This window comes from Gobius niger, assembly GCF_951799975.1.
Source record: "Gobius niger genome assembly, chromosome: 21".
Taxonomy (NCBI): Eukaryota; Metazoa; Chordata; class Actinopteri; order Gobiiformes; family Gobiidae; genus Gobius; species Gobius niger.
Window position 1 is genome coordinate 8940454 of NC_136872.1, and position 20109 is coordinate 8960562.

The window sequence follows — 20109 nt, forward strand, 5'->3', positions numbered from 1 at the left end:
ACTATTCTGTTTACACATAAATCACATTTGCAAATGTCCGCATCCTACTAATGATTTATTACATTTGATAATATTTACACTTAAGGAAACACGTTTTGTTCCTTGGCTACTGCACAGCACCCCTAGCATTAAAGGCAGAGTCAGCTGCCCCATCTTGCCACGGTTGTATTTAGAAATGGCCGACCAAAACATTCCCAATAGAGTTGTAGGGATTTTGAATCTTTGATTAACCAAGCAACATCATGTGGAAATGCTATTTGCGCATAACTAGACTGTTTTTAATGTCATTTTCGACGCAAATGCATCACGCTCGTTTTTGATCGTTAACCAGAAGAAGTTCCTCTGGTAGCGTTGTTTACCAGAGCTCTTTGCAAACTAGATGTGAGTCAAGAATCGCTTCATATAGTTTCACTTTTGGCATTTTAACGCTTTGGGGACCTGGGATCTTTCCACGACAAGGTACGGTTATTGTTGACAAATAGAAAGGCAAAGTTCTGATCACTGTTGTGGTATAGTAGTATTATCATCATAATGTTTTTGGATTATTCATTGACTCTGAGTCTTTTTCTTACAGATGATTGAGGTGGTGGCCTCTATGGCCCGGGGCCCAGTGTTTCTGGCTGGAGAACTTATGGAGTGTCTGATTACATTCACGAACCCCATGTCCCACCTTTCAACGTCTGCCACCAGGTATAGTCCATGTGTCATTAGTCTTTCCACAGTGGAATTCACTTTAAGACCGGTTTGCTCTATTTGATTTAATTCTGCTTATATTTATGAATTAAGTTGCATCCAAGATAGTTGTCTATGATGAATAAAGTAAATATAAGGCTGTATAAGTAATATGATTAAAAAAAATGTAAATGAAATGAATACATGAACTAAGAAATCATATTATATTATAATAATTAGGGAAGTGAAGAAATTAAGGAGAACATTTAGAGCACGGATCTGCACCCCTTTTGGATCCATAAAGCCAATTCACCCCCAAAATACTACACTGTCATCCTTAAAGAGCCTCAACCATTTTAGATTAGTGTAAAAGTATGAACAAAAGAAACCAAGTCTCAATAATGACTAGTAGGTCAGGTTTAAATGAGTAAGGCATGTCCAAAGCAGGACTTTACCAGACCATCATCAAAGAGCCTGAGCCCGGTCTCGAGGATGAGGCTGCTGCTGTGGGATACTGTTCCAGTCTCAGCGTTTCAAGTTCCAGCTCCGAAAATCTACAACACCGAACCCATGACTGCATTGAAGTCTCTTGCAAACCTGTTATACTGCAGAAATTGAAAGTACTTTTTCTCTTTTTTTTTACTCATAAGTAAATTATCTTTTTGCAAGGTCATAAATGTAATGAAACTATATCTGTTCATTTTTTTTTTATTTTGGATCAAATTGTTGAAACAGTGTCCCATCTACATTGCAGCAGCCTTATCGGCTGAACCATAGATTATCCCCTATTAATCATTTCTTTATATTTCATATTTATATATTTTTATGTTTATTTATATCGCCTTATATTAACATTTTTATTCTACCATATTATCTTGTACGCAACTTAAAGCTGTTTTGTAATTTTTGTTGTTGTAGCGTAAATGAATTTTTTGCCACCTTAGAGCATGTTGTTGTTGCTTTGTCTTCACCAAACATTTATGGAGTGATGAAAGATAAAAGTAGAATTCAAATTAGCAAAATTTAGTTTGGGTGTGGGTCCCCTGCTTCACTTTGGCACCGCTCAAAACTACACGAGCGTGAAATGTGCATATGCTTAATTGAACAATTCTGATGTGCAGGAGGAGGGATTGAGAGAGGTTTGAGCCAAACCTAAAATGATCACAATTTGAACAGGAATCATCAGGTTTAATTCATGTAAAAAAAGAAGTAAAATAAAATAGAATAGTGTGAACCAGTTTTTAAAATCTGCCTGAAATCAAATGACTGGCCTACATTTTTCCAATCCTCACAAGCACAACACATCGGTCCACTGCTCGTGCTGCTCCTTCAGAGGACGTATATTAGTCACTCACGTTTATGCCACACTTTTCTGATCTATGCACTTACTGATGAACACATCACACTTCAAAGGAGTACAATGATGATTCTAATGCCTCATCATGTATAGCTCATTGTATGCAATATGAATGGTGCTTTTGTGTGTGTGGTGTCTTCCAGTGAGATGCTCGCCTGGGCCAGCGCTCAGATCCACTGTCAGTTTCATGCCAGTGAAGGCAGAGTGGCTCTTCCCCAACAGGGCAACAAACAGGACGTCCAGGCTGAGAGTGACACTGTCCTCATACCGAGCAGAGGTGGCTACATCGACCTAAATGTCCTTGTCTTTTGTGTCATGTTCTTTTTTACACATACAAATACCTTATGTTTCACTAGGTGAGCGAGGGCAGTGTGTGTTGGACACGCCACCAAAAATATTGTTCTGTGACCTCCGCCTGGACCCTGGAGAAAGTAAAACCTGTGAGTGTTTTCATATTCTGCAAGATTTAGATCAGGAATTAGTAGGGTGGTGCAATATATCGGCAAATAATTCAAGGTCTTTATATCTCATATCGTGCCACCAGAGCATTCAGATTGTTTACAGATGAAATATTCACGTGTCAAATTTCTTTCAGATTCATACAGTGAGGTTGTTCCTCTTGATGGCCCGCCTAGTTTTCGTGGTCAGGCAGTCAAATATGTTTACAAACTGACCATCGGCTGCCAGAGAGTGAACTCACCTATCAAGCTTCTTCGAGTTCCTTTCAGAGTTCTGGTGCTGCAGGGTGAGCTTTTTACTAAGTGCTCAAATGTGCTCCTATTAAATTATGACGATTATAATAACTGTATGCATTCATTTATTGTAGGTATGCCAGAACCTCCATTTCCGCAAGATGAGGAAGTTTCCCCCTCGAACCCATTCTTGGAAGAAGAGGAAGTGAGTCAAAGAGACGCTCGGCCGTTGGAAAGAGCGCTGGACATGTTGATGGTCACAACCTCTCGACGATGTCCTCGTAAGTCACCATCTCTGTTGTGCTTTAGAATCGTTTGTTGTTCAGGGGGTGTTAATGTTTGCCTTTTCCTCAGATATGTTTAATATTACTAACGTGCGTGGGAAGGTGGCGAAGTTCTGCATTTTCAAGGTAGTTTATCGGCTCGGGGAGGACATCATCGGAACATTTAATTTCTCCGAAGGCGACATTCCCTGCCTACAGGTATCTTTGAATCCGTTAAACACTTTGTTCTGCAATTTTTGGAGCCTCTAACTTGTGTGCGTCGTGCGTTCCAGTATTCGGTGAGCCTTCAAAGTGAGGAGGAGATCCAGCAGCAGTATCAGCGTCGTCCCGGGCAGGCCACGAGTGTAACGGGGCACGGGCGCCACCTGGAGTCATGCCTGCACACGGCCACCAGCCACTTTTCCCTCCCCATCCCCCTCAACGTCACGCCCGGCTTCAGCACAGATACAGGTTTGTCAATAACTCACTGGACTTAGGCTTTTCTGTTCTTAACACAACGCCGTTTTGTCCCCCTGCAGTTACCCTGAGGTGGCGTCTGCATTTCGAGTTCGTCACCGCCAGGGAGCCGATGGAGCCGCCCGTCGTGCAGCAGAACCAATCGGAAGTCATCGTTTGGTCGGGGGCGGAGCATGTGGACGTGGATACATTCAGTTGGGATCTTCCTATCAAAGTGTTGCCCACAAACCCTGCCTTGTCGTCCCATGTGTCCCAGTTCTCCGGGACAAACAGCATTAACATTTGACTGTGTGGAGACTGAAGGACCAGGGGCGGACTGTTATGAGCTGCTATGCATTTCTGTATTTATTTCACTCAAATCTCATTTCTGTTGTATATCATGTTTCCTTACGCCAGTCGGTTAAAACACTTGATAGCCTGGCCAGCCAAGCGACGTCTCAAGCGACCAACTAGAATTAACGTGTATTGCACAAAGGCCTGAAACAAAGGTAAAGATATAAGTCAGAGGGGAGAAAGTTTGCTCTGATTGAGTTGAGCGAGATGTCCCCAGTATTCTAGAGACGTGTTACAAACGTCTGAGCAGTTCGTTTCCACACTCCATAAGCAAATGGGAGGGATTAACTGGCCAGGCTTCCCTTTTTCATGATTTTATTTGAGACCGAGAGACTTTTACTTTTATGAAAGCATTAATTAAAATGTGATTATGTACAAGAAAGGCATCACTTTCTTTTTATTGAGATTTAAACAGATCCACTGTTACATCTTACATATATTATTGAGAGAATACATATATTTACATTTCATAGTAGAAAAAACAAATGCCACTTTATTCGGCCATTGTGAAATAAAAAGAAAAATACAATTAATAATTCCGTCTACTTTGTATGAAACTACTGTGAGACGGCTGTTTCTGTCCGGTATGTTCCTTTATAGCTGATTATTCTGTCGTATGAGTGACCGTGTTTGTATATTTTCATAAAGAGGAAAGCCGTCTGAAGCCAGTCTCTACTGTACGAGCTGTTGCTGCAGCTGGACTGACCCGTGGCTGGGGTCCTGCTGGTCACCGGGAGAGCAGGGCAGGCGCGGATCAGCCGTTTGGACCAGGGACACCGTACATGAGACGGGCTCCACCCGCACCTCACACCAGGCGGGGAAGTCCACCGGCCGATGGGCTCTGGGGTGAGATGAGAACTCCAGGTCAATCACAGTTTAAGTAAGGGGCACTATTCAAAAACTATCAAAGCCCAGAGACAGAGTAGACGCGAGAAAACATTTGTAAACCTATAAAACAGCCTGTAGATCAAGGTTTAGTAATAATGATAATAACAATATAATGTTTTTACAGCATTAACAACTGTACAGTTTCTCATGACTGGTTTTAATTCAAATGTGGCAGTGTCTTTTTGCTATTCCCACAGTAAAACATGAAGCATCTTTGTAGACTCACGTCTCACAGCAGCCGACCCCCACAGGGTGCAGACAGGTGCACTGCATGCAGGCGTCATCCATCCAGGTTTCCCCAAGCGCGTAGTGCTTTCCGTCAAACACGCAGGAGGCTGAAAAAAACAGAAGGCCCTTAGCATTCAGCTGTAATTGTTGCTGTAAATCACCCTCCCAGACGGCAGCGTCCTACCTCTGAAGTTGAAGTGACACTCCATGGGCGCCGCAGACCCTCCGCTGGTCCACAGCAGGAAGCCGGCCACAGCCAGGGCCCAGTTAACGTCTGTGAGCTTCATCTCTTGTCGGTCGTGTCAGCGTGTTTGCTCTCGTTGCACGTCCTTGGATTTATACATATCCCGGGCTGGCTGTGCGTCCGTGGCGTCGGAGGTGTGGTCAGCTCCACCGTGCGGCCCACAGGCCTGCCCCGGCCAACGCCACACTTGGGGGAACGACTTGGCGCTGCTGTGGCACTCCGGAGATCACCTCGATGCGCTTCAATGGGCATGAACCTCCGAAGTGATAGAAACAATGACACATCAAATTGGTGACTAAGAGGAAGGTTAGACGAGAGGGGGGAGAGTGGGGTTAAGGAGGGGGAGAGGCCATGTTTATGAGGGAGATGGAATAAAAACAGATTCCACTTTAAAATGGGACATATAGTTTAATATAGCTTTGCTCCACCATGCATTTATGTACATCCAGTGTACAGTGTCTGTTCAGAGTTTTGATAGCTCGAGAGAGAGAAAAGGAATGGACAAAAAGTCTATCAACAATTTTGGCCCGTAGGCTTCATTCAGCAGGACAGTGGGGAGCGAAGGGGAGAGACATTCAGCAGATTGTCGGACGATTCTGATGACAAAACAGTCATCAGAATGCAGCAGCCTTTAACAAGACTATCTGCTGCACAAATTCTTTGCAAGTTTATCATTGATACTGTAATGATAGTTGCTACAAACAAGTTTTGAAACAGTTTTAAATCACCATTATACCTGTTAAGACTTGACACTATGAGAGTGTTTATATTTATTGGGGTAGGGCTCATTCTGCTTTCTGATTGAATAATCATCCAGAGAAACAAAAAAGTAAACATAAACAACTACATCATATGAAATGTTTTTGTCTTTGTGGAAGAAAAAATATTAAAATAACAAATATAATCATCCAAATCGATATGTGAGGATGTGTAATTCATATCTGGCGGTCTTGTTTCTGAGCTATTTACTAAAACCTTACACACTATACCTTTAAACATGTTTCTCCAATAAATGGTTCTCTTGTGTGAAGTACATGAAGACATCACTTAAAACGTGAAGGTGCTTAAAACTCCGGCAGAGGCCCCTCAGCTTTGTGTGACTCATTGTTGCCAAGTGGAGCCCCAGATTCCACATAGAAAGGGACTTAATGTTGGGTGAATTTACAGTATGCTCAGCGTAAGAAGCAACACACAAGTATCAACTACTTAAGAAGTTCTGTCACTGATTTATAGTTTTACAGCAGGAAGGTGCCCTTTTGCACCTTGGGTGTTGCTGACCTCTCAGCTGGGCGTCCCGCTGGGTGTTGTACAGAACTGAGGCTCACACCCAACTTGACAAGTAGCTGTCATCAGCACTAAAGACAAGAGCCATGTATCTAACCAAAACAGAGGATTTTCCGATTTCACGCCTTTCAAATTTCATGGTGTTTGCACTTAATTGGAGAAAAGTGGGTTTTAATTGTGAACTGTTTGAAGGGTTTCCTTCAGTCACTATGAAGTCATGCTCTGAGGTCTGAGTAAGCACTTCCCTCCGATTTGTGTCATTCATACTTTATTACAATATTATATGACTCATTTTCTGGTGTTACCATTGATGAACAATATACAACACTTCAGACTTTTTTTTTTAATATATGTATATTTTATTGTTTGACTTCCAGAAGGGCAAGTTGTCCGATTTGTCAATGTGGTAATCACATATGTGTTATTTACGTGGTAAATGTCCTCAGTAATAAAAAGTAAGTATTTTGGTATTTGTACCTTTAAGGGGGTGTAAGCTCCGCCCCTCTTTCTACACTTCCGGCTTGATTTGCGCAGACCAAAGCAATGGCCGGCGCTCCCGTGATAATAACATGGCGTTTCCGCTGCTGGAGATCTGGGATCAGCTACTTCTGCCGAGCTGTTCACTTTGGCAGCGGCGGTGTTGTTGTGTAGCTAAAAACACCAAATCATGTCCGGTAAGACGGACAGTTGCTAAATAATGTTTTGATTGTAAATATAGACCCGTAGTATAGTATTTTTTTTATAAAGTAAGTCTGTTATCCGCTCGGCTCTCTGCACAGCTTCAGGCAGAGCTGACCGGGGTCTATGCTGATCCGAGGCCTAGTAACAGAAGCACCAGGGTCTGGGCTTTCATGGTGAAGGCGGCAGGTCTAGGCTAACATTTGGTGTTTCCCCGTCGGAAGATGGACACTGACAAATTTAACTATGTTTACAGTTGTGACCTGGATATCAACGTTCAACTTAAAATGTAAGTGTTGTGTTGCTGCAGTTTCAAAACATCTCGTGATGATGACAGGATGTCCTGGAGTCAGTCACCCTCTTGACACATGACAGGACAGGCCAAATAAAGGAAACACTTCTGTCCACTTCATGGGGGAGTCCCAAACCAGGATGATCTCCATGAACGATGGAACTGGTTTATAGTCTATAATCTGCTTTTCCTCTGTTTTTGTTTCTCCAAGCAGATTCTCTGTTCACATGTAGTATAATGTAATATATCAGAACTCAGCTTTGTTCAGCATTTTGGAATTAAATCCAAATGGACAGATTTGCATATACAGCATTTTAAAATGAAGGCTTAGATATGTGAATGTCTATGCACATTTTATTCAGACCAATGCGTATGTCTAGACTCTGTAAACACCACATGCATTAGCTCAGATCACATGCTGCATTATAATGTCATTGTCCAGCTGTGTCAGGGACTGGTTATGTTCACCATGTGATCCATCTGTATTTACCAGACCAGTTTTTCTGATCTGACTTGTTTACTTTAAAAGTAATTTTCTGCTGTGCAATTATCTAATGACTTTGCTGATCATCCTTTCGGTCAGTGGCAGTTTAGAAGGAAAGCGGGAGCAGAAGAGCTACAAAGCCCTGCTGGAGGACCCTATGCTGCGCTTCTCTGGCCTCTATCAGGAGAACTGCTCGGACCTGTACGTCACCTGTCAGGTGTTTGCAGAAGGAAAGCCTCTGGCACTGCCTGTTCGCACATCATACAAAGCCTTTAGCACACGCTGGAAGTGAGTACATAAAGTTCTACAATATGATTTAATTAGTGTCATTCAAAGACACAAACTCTCTGCTAAAGCGTGTTCCTGCTGTTCTTATGTGTAGTTGGAATGAGTGGTTGCGGTTGCCAGTCAAATACCCAGACCTGCCCCAGAGTGCCCAGGTGGCCCTCACTGTGTGGGACATCTATGGCCCGGGGAAAGCTGTCCCTGTGGGGGGAACCACTGTCACACTGTTCGGCAAATACGGGTGAGTCTCAGGATGACTTTCTTTGGAACAGTGGAGAATCTAGTTTGGTTTAACTGGGTGAAGATCATGTGCTGTCAGCTTAACAATGGGCCTTTATTCAGACTTGCTCGCGCTCACAGTCTTCTCCCATCTCAGTATGTTCAGGCAAGGCATGCACGACCTCAAGGTTTGGCCTGGAGTGGAGGGGGACGGAGCAGAGCCCACTACGACCCCAGGGCGCACCAGCAGCAGCCTGGCAGAGGACCAGATGGGCCGTTTGGCCAAGGTACAGTGGCAGAGACCGCAGGAGCCAGCTGCTGACAGGAGTGTGGTGGAGGGGGAGGGGGGGAGTAAGAGGCAGAGCTCATGGAGGTTAATGAGACACTGTTGGATGGGCTGCTTTGTCTGAAGCATCATTTGTTCCAGGGTCCTGACCTGGAGGTACTCAGGGATGTGAGTACAGGAGGCGTTGTGTGTGTCAACAAGACCAAATGTATTTGCAAATCCACATCCCATAGGTCTTTTGATGAAGTCATCCCTGCTTTGGGATTAAAGTAGATTAGTCCATTTGTAAATACATTTGGGCTTGGCTGCTGTTGGAAACACTTGTCTGTAGAGGCCCATGTCTGTCTTCTTGAAGCACCACACGCCACAATATTTTATCCTTTGTTAGTCCACAGGGGTTAAATGGCAACGTCTGTATTTGTCACAGAGGAGAGGTGTTATTATTTGGAGACAAGTTGAGACTTTATTTGAAATGGAGCATGTTTTGGGGCTGAAACTGCTTCCTCTGTCCTTATAACACTAACTGTAAAATGCTGATTTGTGGAAATGGTTCACTTTGAGCTTTCGCTAAACTCACTGTGGACTGGCTACTGGGCACTTGTTTTTTTGCATGATTTCTGGAGCTGTTTCAAACACTTTGTAAATGAACAGTAGCTTTACCACCGCACTCTTCTCCCTTTCCCCCCCCTACCTGTGCAGCTGACCAAAGCCCACAGGCAGGGTCACATGGTGAAGGTGGACTGGCTGGACCGTCTGACCTTCAGGGAAATAGAAATGATCAATGAGGTGGGTGTTTTTTTTCCGACAGTCTTAACATGGTCGACATGTTTGTTTTATCAATGATATAATCCTGTTTTGCAGAGAGAAAAACGTAGCTCTAATTTTATGTACCTCATGGTTGAGTTTCCTCGTGTCAAAACAAATGACAAGGAATACGGCGTCGTTTATTTTGAAAAGGTCTGTTTTCGCAAAAAAGGAAAAATAAAATGTAACCTTCTGAGTTCTACACAGAGATGATTTTATTTTCTTGGATCTGATTAGGATGGAGACGACTCCGCGCCTCTTCAGGGCAGCTGTGAGATTGTAAAAGTCCCTGACCCACAGATGGGAATGGTGAGGAAACACTTCTCACTCACAGAGAGCTTTCAAAATCCTGAAGGTTGCGCTTGACAGTTCCTGTGTTTCTTTCCCAGGAGAATCTGGTGGAGAGCAAGCACCACAAACTGGCCCGGAGCCTCCGCAGCGGGCCCTCGGACCACGACTTGAAACCCAATGCTGCTACACGAGATCAGCTCAATGTAAGACGCTGCTTTGGACGGAGCGGTTCCAAAAAGTCATTGTCACAGCTCCAGGAAATTCTTACTAACAAACCAAATGAGAACTGACTAATCTGTTTTTAGCTTTGGCTTGATTTATGGAGAGTTTAAGGATGATTCTTACCCCTTTGTTTGACTCTGATACTGAAAATGTTTCATTATTTTTGGATTCTGAAAAAATGACACTCAAGCTTATATAGAGGCTGTAGCTTTCTGGAAAATCAATGGACTTTTTTATAAAAACTTTATTAACATTCAAAAACCGCACAACTTTGAGACCGTGTTGGACTGAGTTTTCGATTTCTAAAGTGTTAAATTATTTATTTTTTGCATTATTTCAAATGTGTATTGAGGATAATCGGTGTAGCATGTTAGAAGAAGAGGTGTGACAACATTCTGAACCGCAATCTTAAAACAGTTGTATAAATATCCACTGACAGATTATTGTGAGCTACCCCCCAACCAAACAGCTGAGCTCTGAAGAACAAGATCTGGTGTGGAAGTTCAGGTACTACCTCACCAACCAGGAGAAGGTGGGTCTGCCAACATTAATGATAATAAATGTGCTTTGTGCTTCCATGCTTAGCTTTATGTTTTGTTTCTGTCACAGGCGCTGACAAAGTTCCTGAAGTGTGTGAACTGGGACCTGCCGCAGGAGGCCAAGCAGGCGCTGGAGCTGCTGGGGAAGTGGAGGCCCATGGACGTGGAGGACGCGCTGGAGCTGCTGTCCTCGCACTTCACCAACCCCACCGTGCGGCGCTACGCTGTCACGCGGCTGCAGCAGGCTGACGACGAGGTGCGACTTTCAGAAGGGGTTTTGTTTGTTTTTTAGAAATGTTCACTTCAACCAGGAGAGGCAGTTGGGAGGGTGCACATTTGTTGAAATTGGTTGAAGGTTTAAGCTTAAAAATCGACTAGAGCTGAACCTAATGATTATTTTAATAGCTAACTACTCTTTGTAATTATGTTTGAAATGACAGAACGTCTGTTGCTCTTGTGTCTTTTTACTTTTGATTGTAGCACAGCTGCTTACACCGGCAAGGCAAGTTTATAGAAAGAACCGTTCATCCACAAGGCAATTTAAAGTGCTTCATAATCATTAATTTGTTACATTCAAAACGTAGAGTGTGGAAAGAATAGTTTCAATGTCATGTGCACAGCTGAAAAGAAAGGTTTTCAGCCTGTATTTGAACATTGTTGAGTTGAGGCCTGTCTCACATCTTCTGGAAGTCTGTTCCAAATTTCAACTACATTAAAGCAGTACTAAGTAGCTCATGCCCCTTGAGGCCATAAGCGCCACTGCAGGTGTTGTAGCATGTTGTGTTTTTTACTCATGAAATGTCTGTGAGAGTAAATACTACACTGATAGAAAAGACACAGGGAGAGAGGGTACATCCAATTACACAATGGAGATCTTTTTTTTTCACTCAAACTTGACTCTAAATGTGTTTAACTGTTTAAGTGGCGCTAGCCCACAGTTAGCTCTGCCCGTTAGCCTGTTAGCTTCTTCTTCTTCGTGATTCCATTAGTGTGTATTGGGGCCCCCGACCCGGTGCAGGGAAGTTGCAAGGGTGGTTTTCTGGCCAGAGACACCGGGGGGAGATGAAAGACACCCCCCCCCAATCATCTTATTATCACTTGTATTACTTGTATGAAAGGATTTATTAAAGGGACTATACAGTTTAAAAATGTTAAAATTAAGTCTTTTCCTCCCCCTACATGTTTCAACGATGTCCTAAGGTGTAGACTGAGCCCAGACCTGTTCACCACAACTGCCTCTAAAATCCTGCACTGTCACTAAAAAAGGTGTTCGGGTCCAAAGTGCCTTAATATAGAACCTGCAGTTACATGTATAACCTGAGGTGGCAGTAGTGAGTATAAAATGGCTAACTTGCATCTAGCCCCTTTACGGTAAACAAGTTACTTAGTTCTTCTTTAAACTGAAATGCAGCCCCACCATGTCTAGTCCTCACTCTGGGACCAGCATGAGACCACTCCCTGAGGTTCTTAGGGCTCTAACAGAGAGATGTACTTTAGAGCTAGACTGAGTGACAGGAAGCCAGTGAAGAGACCAAAGCACTGGACTAATATGGTGGTATATCCTGGTTGTGGATGTACTGCAGCTGTCTAACAGTGAACAGGCCGTTACAGTAGTCTAACCTGCTGGAGACAAATGCATGGATAAGTGTCTCTAAGTCTGGTTTCAACACTATTCCTCTGATCTTGGCGATGTTTCTATTTTAGATGGTAAAAAGCTGCTGATAATTTTGCTTTGATGTGGCTGTTTATGATCAATCCTAGATTTGTAACCAGATGTTTTTGTTTTAGAGAGGGAGAGACTCGAGACAATGAGTTTAGTTTGTTGAGAAAGTTGAGCCTTGGTAAGGTGAGCAGATTGAACGCCTGAGGTGGTTTATGGTTCAGCTGCTTCAGGGCAGAAAAGGGCTGAAGTGTGTTGTGATCGAGAGGTGATTGGTTTGGACACAGACGATGTTACATGTAAAGCTTAAGAACTGTGTGTTTACCGCCTATTCACTGGTTATACATGTGTTGTCTGTAGGACCTGCTGATGTACCTCCTGCAGCTCGTCCAGGCTCTGAAGTACGAGAACTTCGGCGACATTCAGGGAGGCCTGGAGCCCGGCAGCAAGAGAGACAGCCAAGGCCTGTCCGAGGACTCGGCTCTGGACAGGTCAGTGCTGTGCCTGCTATCCAGCTGGACGAGAGGCGTAAACACTTGTCCCTCCAACGGGGGGTTCATTTCTCTTCTAAAGAACACGCTGTACTCATTAGGCGTTCTGATGTTACTGGCACAACTCGGTTCAAGTGCTGCAGCTTCACAAAAACAAGGAGAAAATGCTACTCACTGTTCGTACTTTTTGTTTACTATGGCTTTTGGTTTTTGTTCCAGTTCCCAGATTCTTTCGGCTTCATCTGCGTCTGCGGCCCCACAGAAGGGCAAAGATGGAGGGGACAGTGAAACTTCAGAGGTAAGAAAATAATTTACTCTTCCTTACATCAACGTGCATTGGATCTACAGTTGGTAAATTACATTCATTTAACAACACATGAACAGAACGTCTTCTTTGTTTTGTAGCAGGACCTGTGCACTTTCCTCATCTCCAGAGCCTGCAAGAACTCCACTCTTGCCAACTATCTGTACTGGTGAGAGCGCCATGAAGAGACTGTTTGACTTTGACGGAGAATAACAAGCTCGTCAGAACAGTAAACGTTGGTGGTTGTGATTCCAGGTATGTGATCGTGGAATGCGAGGACCAGGACACTCAGCTGAGGGATCCCAAAACACACGAGATGTACCTGAACGTGATGAAGAGGTTCAGCCAGGCGCTACTAAAGGTTTGCACAACCGTAACTTTGACAGTACGTTGTAAATGAGTAATAAATACATTTCAAGCAGTGGTGTGTTTTGGAGGGCATATGTTCCCATTTTGAATTATGCACATTTTAAAGAGGGGGTATTACGCTCTTTGCAGGTATTTGGTAATAACGTCTTACATTTTGTTTCTTTTGTAAATGTAATATTGATCTAAAACGGCTATATCAAAATATACAGTACACTCACTTCCTGGTTATTCAAGTGACCTAACTCTAAGCTCCGCCCAGCCCTTCCTCCTCTTCCTCCCATTCGCTGCGTAGCTGAGAAAAAAAGAGATAAGAAAAAAAAGCATAGCCAGTGTGGCTGCAGTGGGCGAATCTTTGGTGAGTGTTTTTACTCCACGATAAGAAGATTAAGGTGAGCAAGAGATCGAGGGGAAAGCATTTCTTGGATACTTAGGAACTCAGGAGGAACTTAATGGGAGCCGTCGCCATGATGCTGAAAATAGCCACTGGGGAGGATTCAAAGATTACTCAAAGATGCGCAGTTGGGTCAAAAATCACAACTCAAGGTGTGGAATTTTAACATGATAAAACTACTCAGATAAAAATCTCTAAAAAGTCAATTGAGCATAATGCCCCCCCTCTTTAAAGCAGTACTAAGTAACGTGTTTACCTTAATAAATCCTTTTCGTAGTCCCTGCGGGGGTAATACAAGTGTTTATGGGATGATTGGAGGGTCTTTCATCTCCCCCTGGTGTCTCTGACCAGAAAACCATGTTTGCAACTTGACTGCCACCGGTCCGGAGAAAGCAATACACACTAATGGAATCACAAGAAGAAGCTAACAAGCTGATGGGCAAAGCTAACTGCGGGCTAACGTCACTTTAAACAGTATTTACAGCCAGGTTTGAGTGAAAAAAAATATAATAGTATAATTGGATGCACAGTAACCCTCTCTCCCTTCGCCTTTCCTGTCAGTGTAGTATTTACTCTCCAAGACATTTAATACGTTAAAAAATCGTAACTTGCTACAACACCTGCAGTTGCGCTTATGGCCTCTAGGGGGAAGAGTTACTTAGTACTGCTTTAAAATGACCAGCACATTACATTTGACGTAGTTGTTTTTTTCCGTCATTGTCCAGGGCGATAAGAACGTGCGGATCATGCGATCGCTGTTGGCCGCGCAGCAGACCTTCGTAGACAGACTCGTGCAGCTGATGAAGGCCGTGCAAAGAGAAAGCGGAAATCGTAAAAAGAAGGTACAGTAACATCCGCAATGTTCAAAATGTCAAAAGAAACGGCATCTGTGTTTGTTGTAGCGACACGAGCTTCCTCCTCCTCCTCTTGCAGACTGAGCGTCTGCAGGCTCTCCTGGCCGACAACGAGAAGGTCAACCTGTCAGACATCGAGCCCATCCCGCTGCCTCTGGAGCCTCAGATCCGGATCAAGGGCATCGTCCCGGACACGGCCACGCTCTTCAAGGTCCACGAGACTCTTTACACTTCTTAGGAGTTGACAATCGTAGAAACTGAACTGTATTTCTGTTACAGAGCGCTTTGATGCCGGCAAAGTTGATTTTCAAGGCGGAGGACGGGGCAATGTATCCCGTCATTTTTAAACACGGGGACGACTTAAGACAGGACCAGCTCATTCTACAAATCATCTCACTCATGGACAAGGTACAGTAAGTTAATCAAAAATACAAGACACATTAAAAAGAACTGCGTTAATGTTCTTCTCGTCTGTCCTTTGTTTGCTAGCTCTTAAGAAAAGAAAATTTGGACCTGAAGTTGACTCCGTACAAGGTTCTAGCCACCAGCACAAAACATGGTAATGAAGGCTCTAGTTCTGTTGCTTCCAGTAAAGTATCTCTTTATAATGAAAACGTTTGATTCCAGGATTTATGCAGTTTGTCCAGTCCGTTCCTGTGGCAGAGGTCCTGGCCACTGAGGGGAATATCCAGGTAAGCTGCGTGTTTGCACTTGATTTGGTTTTGTCGATGTATTAAACTAGGATTTGTCCTGCAGAGTTTCTTCAGAAAGCACGCTCCCAGTGAAAAGGGGCCATATGGGATCAGCCCGGAGGTGATGGACACGTACGTCAAGAGCTGTGGTCAGTGCCTCTTCCCTCTCGTCTGTACTGCAGTTTAGCCGATGTTGCCGTTGTGTGAAGTTTCGTTTGTCCTTCTCTTGTCCTTTCAGCCGGCTACTGTGTGATCACCTACATCCTGGGAGTAGGAGACAGACACTTGGACAATCTGCTGCTGACTAAGACGGGTAGGGAGGAAGAGATCAACACAATATTCAGAACCGCGTTAGGGACAGAGCGAGGAACGCAATCAACACTCGAGTGTCTTTTCCAGGCAAGCTCTTCCACATCGACTTCGGCTACATCCTGGGACGGGACCCCAAGCCGCTGCCCCCGCCCATGAAGCTGAGTAAAGAGATGGTGGAGGGGATGGGCGGCATGCAGAGCGAGCAGTACCAGGAGTTCAGGAAGCAGTGCTACACCGCCTTCCTTCACCTCAGAAGGTTAGTCCTACAAAGACGGTTTCTCTCTACGCATATTACAGTTAAAAGCCACACTGTGGAGCAAAAACCAATAAGCTTCGCCGGTTTATCCCGTCACTTACATGTCTTATGTTCCAGGTACTCCAACCTGATCCTGAACTTGTTCTCTCTCATGGTGGACGCCAATATTCCCGATATTGCCCTTGAGCCCGACAAGACTGTTAAAAAGGTAAGGTCCACAGAAGCTGAAACTGTCTTGCCTTCCTCTAAAACGTTTATATCTAGATGTCGGTGGTGGCTGGTGAGGTAAACTCTAGGTGGGTTGAAAGCATTTACTTCTGCTAGTGAGACTAAAAAGGAGCATGTAACCACATATCAGGAAAAACGTACAGAATTAGCATTACAAACTCTACAGACACAACAAGGCAAACGTTTACTCTATAAAAGCAAACAGCTGCATAACGCCATTTGAACAGCAGACTATTACCTAACAATTACCCTGAGCACAATGATATGAGAATAAAGGAGTCGTTTGTCCTGCTAAAGTTAACAACGGTGCCCAACCAGGACAGATCTGAACCGTGGAGTAAACATGGACTCCTAACGTCTGTTTAGCCTCATTAAAACTCCATAAACACATGACATCTTCCCCACTTCATCTTGTGTTGTCAAAAAAATGAAGAATATCCGTAAAATCCACCGGTATTAGCTAGTTTTGCATAGTGTTAGACCGCGTGCAAGTGGAAGTGACCAATGAAGAGTCTTAAGCCTGGTGTGCTGCTCTGTGATAGGCCCGGACTCAGTCCCGGAGCCGTGTGTGTGTGCTGGAGGCGGGACCGTGCGGCACTGCCATCTATCAATCACTGTCATATTCATCTGTGTTCTCTGGACTAATCATAACTAGCCTTTTTTTTGTTTGTTCTTGTGGTAAAAATCATGATCAGATGTATAAAACGTCAATGAAATACACAGTAATGACATTAGGCAACTAGGTATGATAAAAAATTAACTGTAGAAAATAAAGTTTCTTCTTTCTCTTGTCAAGAAAATGACTGGAGGGGCTTGGCCCACACAGCCCATTGATACCAGCCGTCCCTACTAGATATAAAATGGAATAATCATAATTGGGGTTTTTGTTTTGTCCACAGGTGCAGGACAAGTTTCGGCTGGACCTTTCCGACGAAGAGGCGGTTCACTACATGCAGAGCCTGATCGATGAGAGCGTGGGAGCCCTGTTCGCTGCCGTAGTCGAGCAGATTCACAAGTTTGCCCAAGTACGTTTTCACTCATATTTTATCACAACATTTCAGAAGGCGGTCTCTCCTTGACCAGCTCTTTGTCTCTACAGTACTGGCGCAGATGAGCTACTGAGGTCGCGAGTGATCGACGCCGCGATCTGCATGATGTCATGTTCAAGGTTCAAGGAGAAAACTCTCTGAGGCCAAGTATGCACTGCCAACCTTCACTGCAAGACTGATAGACGATGATGTATTTGTTTGCTTTGTATATATCATGTACATTAACTATTGAATTGTAAGGCCAAATTAAAAGACTTGAAACTACACTCTTCTCGACTTGGACGGCGATGGGGAGAGGGAGGCGGGTGCTGACCAGACCGTCTGTGGTCCACACTGGGGGTAAAGCTAACCCCACAGAGGGTAGTGAGTCAGAGCAAGTGACTAAGCATTTCCTGCTAAAAATAGAGCAAACAGAAGCAACAGCCAGAAACTTTACATTTGTTCTGCATCATTACTGTTTCTGCATACTGTGGGAGGCACAAAAAACACAAATCTGTCTTTGGGATTGTGAATAAATCATTAGGCTTGAAAAAGCAAGAACCAGGTGTGTAGCTTGTATAATTTAGATGTGGGAAGTTAGTGAACAAAAAACCCAAAAAACTTTTTGAACACAGGCGACATTAGTTAGTGCTCTACTTCCTGAGCTAAAGCCACCTCAAGCCAGAAGTTCTTATCTGTAATAAATGAGTAAAATGACTTGAGTGTGTTGGATGCTGCATCAGGTCCACAGCATGTGTAGCTTGGGCTGACTGGAACCCAACACCCATCGCTCACAGGTGGAACACTATCCCAACAAACCAACCCACTGAGCTACGCTGACACCACCGACCTGGAGCCTTCATGGCAGTAACAACACTATGCTCACTAAGAATATCTGTAGACTTTAAATCATGTTTAACATAGTGAACATAGTACCCTTTACAAAAAATAACTTCTGTTAGAGTGTATATCTGTGGTCCAGTGGTTCAAATCCAGGCACAGGACTTAACAATGACCCTCTCCTGTCTCCTGATTGTGAGTTGCCTGTGTCATTGTCCTGCCTGACTTCTGCCTGTGGTTATTCTGAGTTTTACTAATAAAACACCACACTGTCTTTAAATACACCACTGGAGGACCACATGGGGAGAATCCAGTATATGAGCGAGAGCTACTGACCACTGTCCCATCACAGTAAACTCACTAGGGATGCAAGAAAGAATTGAACTGCCAATCATCACAACTGATACAGCTCTTACTGTCACTGAGCTAAAGCCACATGATGAATTACACTGATGTATTAAACTAAACATGAGTCAGCTCAGTGTGTGTTCCTGTGGTTTGGTGGTTAAGCTGAAGGGTGAGATGAGTCTCTATCATGTCCTGATATTGTGGGTTCAAATCTGGCCTCTGTCTTTGGTGATCATCATTTAAAAATCAATGAAAAAACATTTATCTAAGCATGAATTGAACCCTCAACCAGTAACTTTCTGCAACTTATTAATAAAACTTAGTAATAAAATGTCTTCATTTTAAGACAGTTCAAACATGTCTGGAACTGCAAACCAGACATGTCCGAACTGTCTTGATGGTGAAGGACTTACTCGGACACTCCACTTAGGGGCAGCCAGTGTCTGAGCTGCTGTATCTTCACTGGTCTTGGTCAGAGCGTATGTGAAGTTTTGAACTCAGAACAGATCACAGGGCGACACCCTTTAGTGGTCGTTCTACTCTCTGAGCTAATGTCACCTCCAACCAGGACCTTGTTGAATGAATTTAACCCTGAGAAGAACTCAGGGGGTTCAAATATTGACACTGTCCATTCTGAAGGCTGTAGGTCACAGCGTCTTTCACTCATGTAATCAACATCGTATAAAGCAGAATTCCCTCACTCAGACATTAGAGATCAACAGACTTTAAATGTCATTAATCTGAGCAAAATGACTTATGCTCTTACAAATGGCCAGATGTGGTCGAGTGGGGAAGTCATGGGGCATTATGAAGTTCCTCTCCTTAAAGCCACACCGCGTAGAATTTTACCCGATAAATAAAATTGAAATACAAGCATTTATTTTATGACAAATATTTTCATGATTGAAAAAATGCCTCATAAATGTACAAACAAACATTTATGAGGATCACCCCTCCTAAGATGTGACTGTAAACTTTACTGGGAGTGGGTGCGTCTCCAGCTCGTCTCCATGGAGATGTGACGAAAGGCAGTAGAATTTGAGATTTAAACATGTTAGTTTCTCATCCAAATACACTCTTTTCTTACACACTGCAGCCACAGCATCTTCTGTGTTGAGCTGGACTTTAGGAGCATGTTTTGTTTTGTCTGCAATAGTAAAGTCCAAAATGTTACGCAGTGTACCTTTAAGAGTGTCGCAGGTGCATGAGACACTGGCCTAAATCACTGCTTGCGGTTTTCATTACCTTTTTATAAGTAAAAATGTACATTTGATTTGGACAACTTCATACTGAGGTCATTGTTTGTGAATGTTTTACCCCAAAAGGGTCAACAGGTCAACAAGAGCAGATGGACACATTTCTAAAACACCCCAATGTTGCAGAAAAAGTGCTACCCCAGCAAAACAGAAGTCACTTTGGGAGCAGCGGTGAGTCAGACACAAACAAACTTTCACAGAGAGGGCTCCTCTTGTGGGGCGAGCAGCACGCGGCTCGTGTTTATGAAGCTCAGGCTGCACGAGCGCTGGAGCACGGCACTAAATGAAGAGGAAAACCACAGGCAGAAACACTCAAATAAACTTTTCCCCTTCACTGATATCACCGCTGTGTCTGCGGTCAGCCGTGATGACCCCCACTACTGTCTGACTCATCTCTGCAACAAACGTGCTCCATCTCACTCTTTTACTTTTTAAATAGGCAGTGGCGCAGTGTGGTGAGTGTTGACCCAACAACAAAAGGGTAAACAGTTAAAACCTCATTCAGCCACGAACAAGACCCTGTTCCTGTCACAGTGGATGAC

At 43.8% G+C, this 20109-nt stretch overlaps 3 protein-coding genes across 4 annotated transcripts; 2 read left to right on the forward strand and 1 right to left on the reverse strand.

The window, feature by feature from the left end:
• The first annotated feature begins 298 nt into the window (after positions 1-298).
• rgp1 (GP1 homolog, RAB6A GEF complex partner 1) lies at positions 299-3861 on the forward strand. The gene is made up of 9 exons (XM_079580716.1): positions 299-459; positions 575-690; positions 2173-2306; positions 2386-2469; positions 2625-2774; positions 2856-3002; positions 3076-3203; positions 3278-3455; positions 3524-3861. Exons 2-9 carry the CDS (start codon positions 575-577, stop codon positions 3745-3747), a joined length of 1161 nt encoding a protein of 386 aa, XP_079436842.1. The 5' UTR covers positions 299-459; the 3' UTR covers positions 3748-3861.
• Positions 3862-4365: 504 nt separating this feature from the next.
• On the reverse strand, positions 4366-5604 carry msmp1 (microseminoprotein, prostate associated 1). The gene is made up of 3 exons (XM_079580449.1): positions 5095-5604; positions 4909-5017; positions 4366-4635 (listed from the first exon to the last, which is right to left on the reverse strand). The coding sequence occupies exons 1-3, from the start codon at positions 5195-5197 to the stop codon at positions 4467-4469; spliced, it is 381 nt and encodes a 126-aa protein (XP_079436575.1). The 5' UTR covers positions 5198-5604; the 3' UTR covers positions 4366-4466.
• A 1428-nt stretch (positions 5605-7032) lies between these two features.
• Positions 7033-17421, forward strand: pik3c3 (phosphatidylinositol 3-kinase, catalytic subunit type 3). Of its 2 annotated transcripts, none has more exons than XM_079580013.1 (25): positions 7033-7405; positions 7992-8180; positions 8275-8418; positions 8554-8683; positions 9382-9468; positions 9544-9639; positions 9724-9795; positions 9876-9980; positions 10439-10531; positions 10609-10794; positions 12559-12689; positions 12909-12987; positions 13095-13162; positions 13249-13354; positions 14479-14595; positions 14687-14818; positions 14887-15015; positions 15097-15166; positions 15235-15299; positions 15364-15448; positions 15538-15612; positions 15699-15867; positions 15985-16075; positions 16995-17120; positions 17195-17421. In XM_079580013.1, exons 1-25 carry the CDS (start codon positions 7341-7343, stop codon positions 17207-17209), a joined length of 2625 nt encoding a protein of 874 aa, XP_079436139.1. In that variant the 5' UTR covers positions 7033-7340; the 3' UTR covers positions 17210-17421. The 2 variants fall into 2 exon arrangements, with proteins under 2 accessions (XP_079436139.1, XP_079436140.1); XM_079580014.1 differs by having other exon boundaries at positions 13098-13162.
• Positions 17422-20109: the final 2688 nt, after the last annotated feature.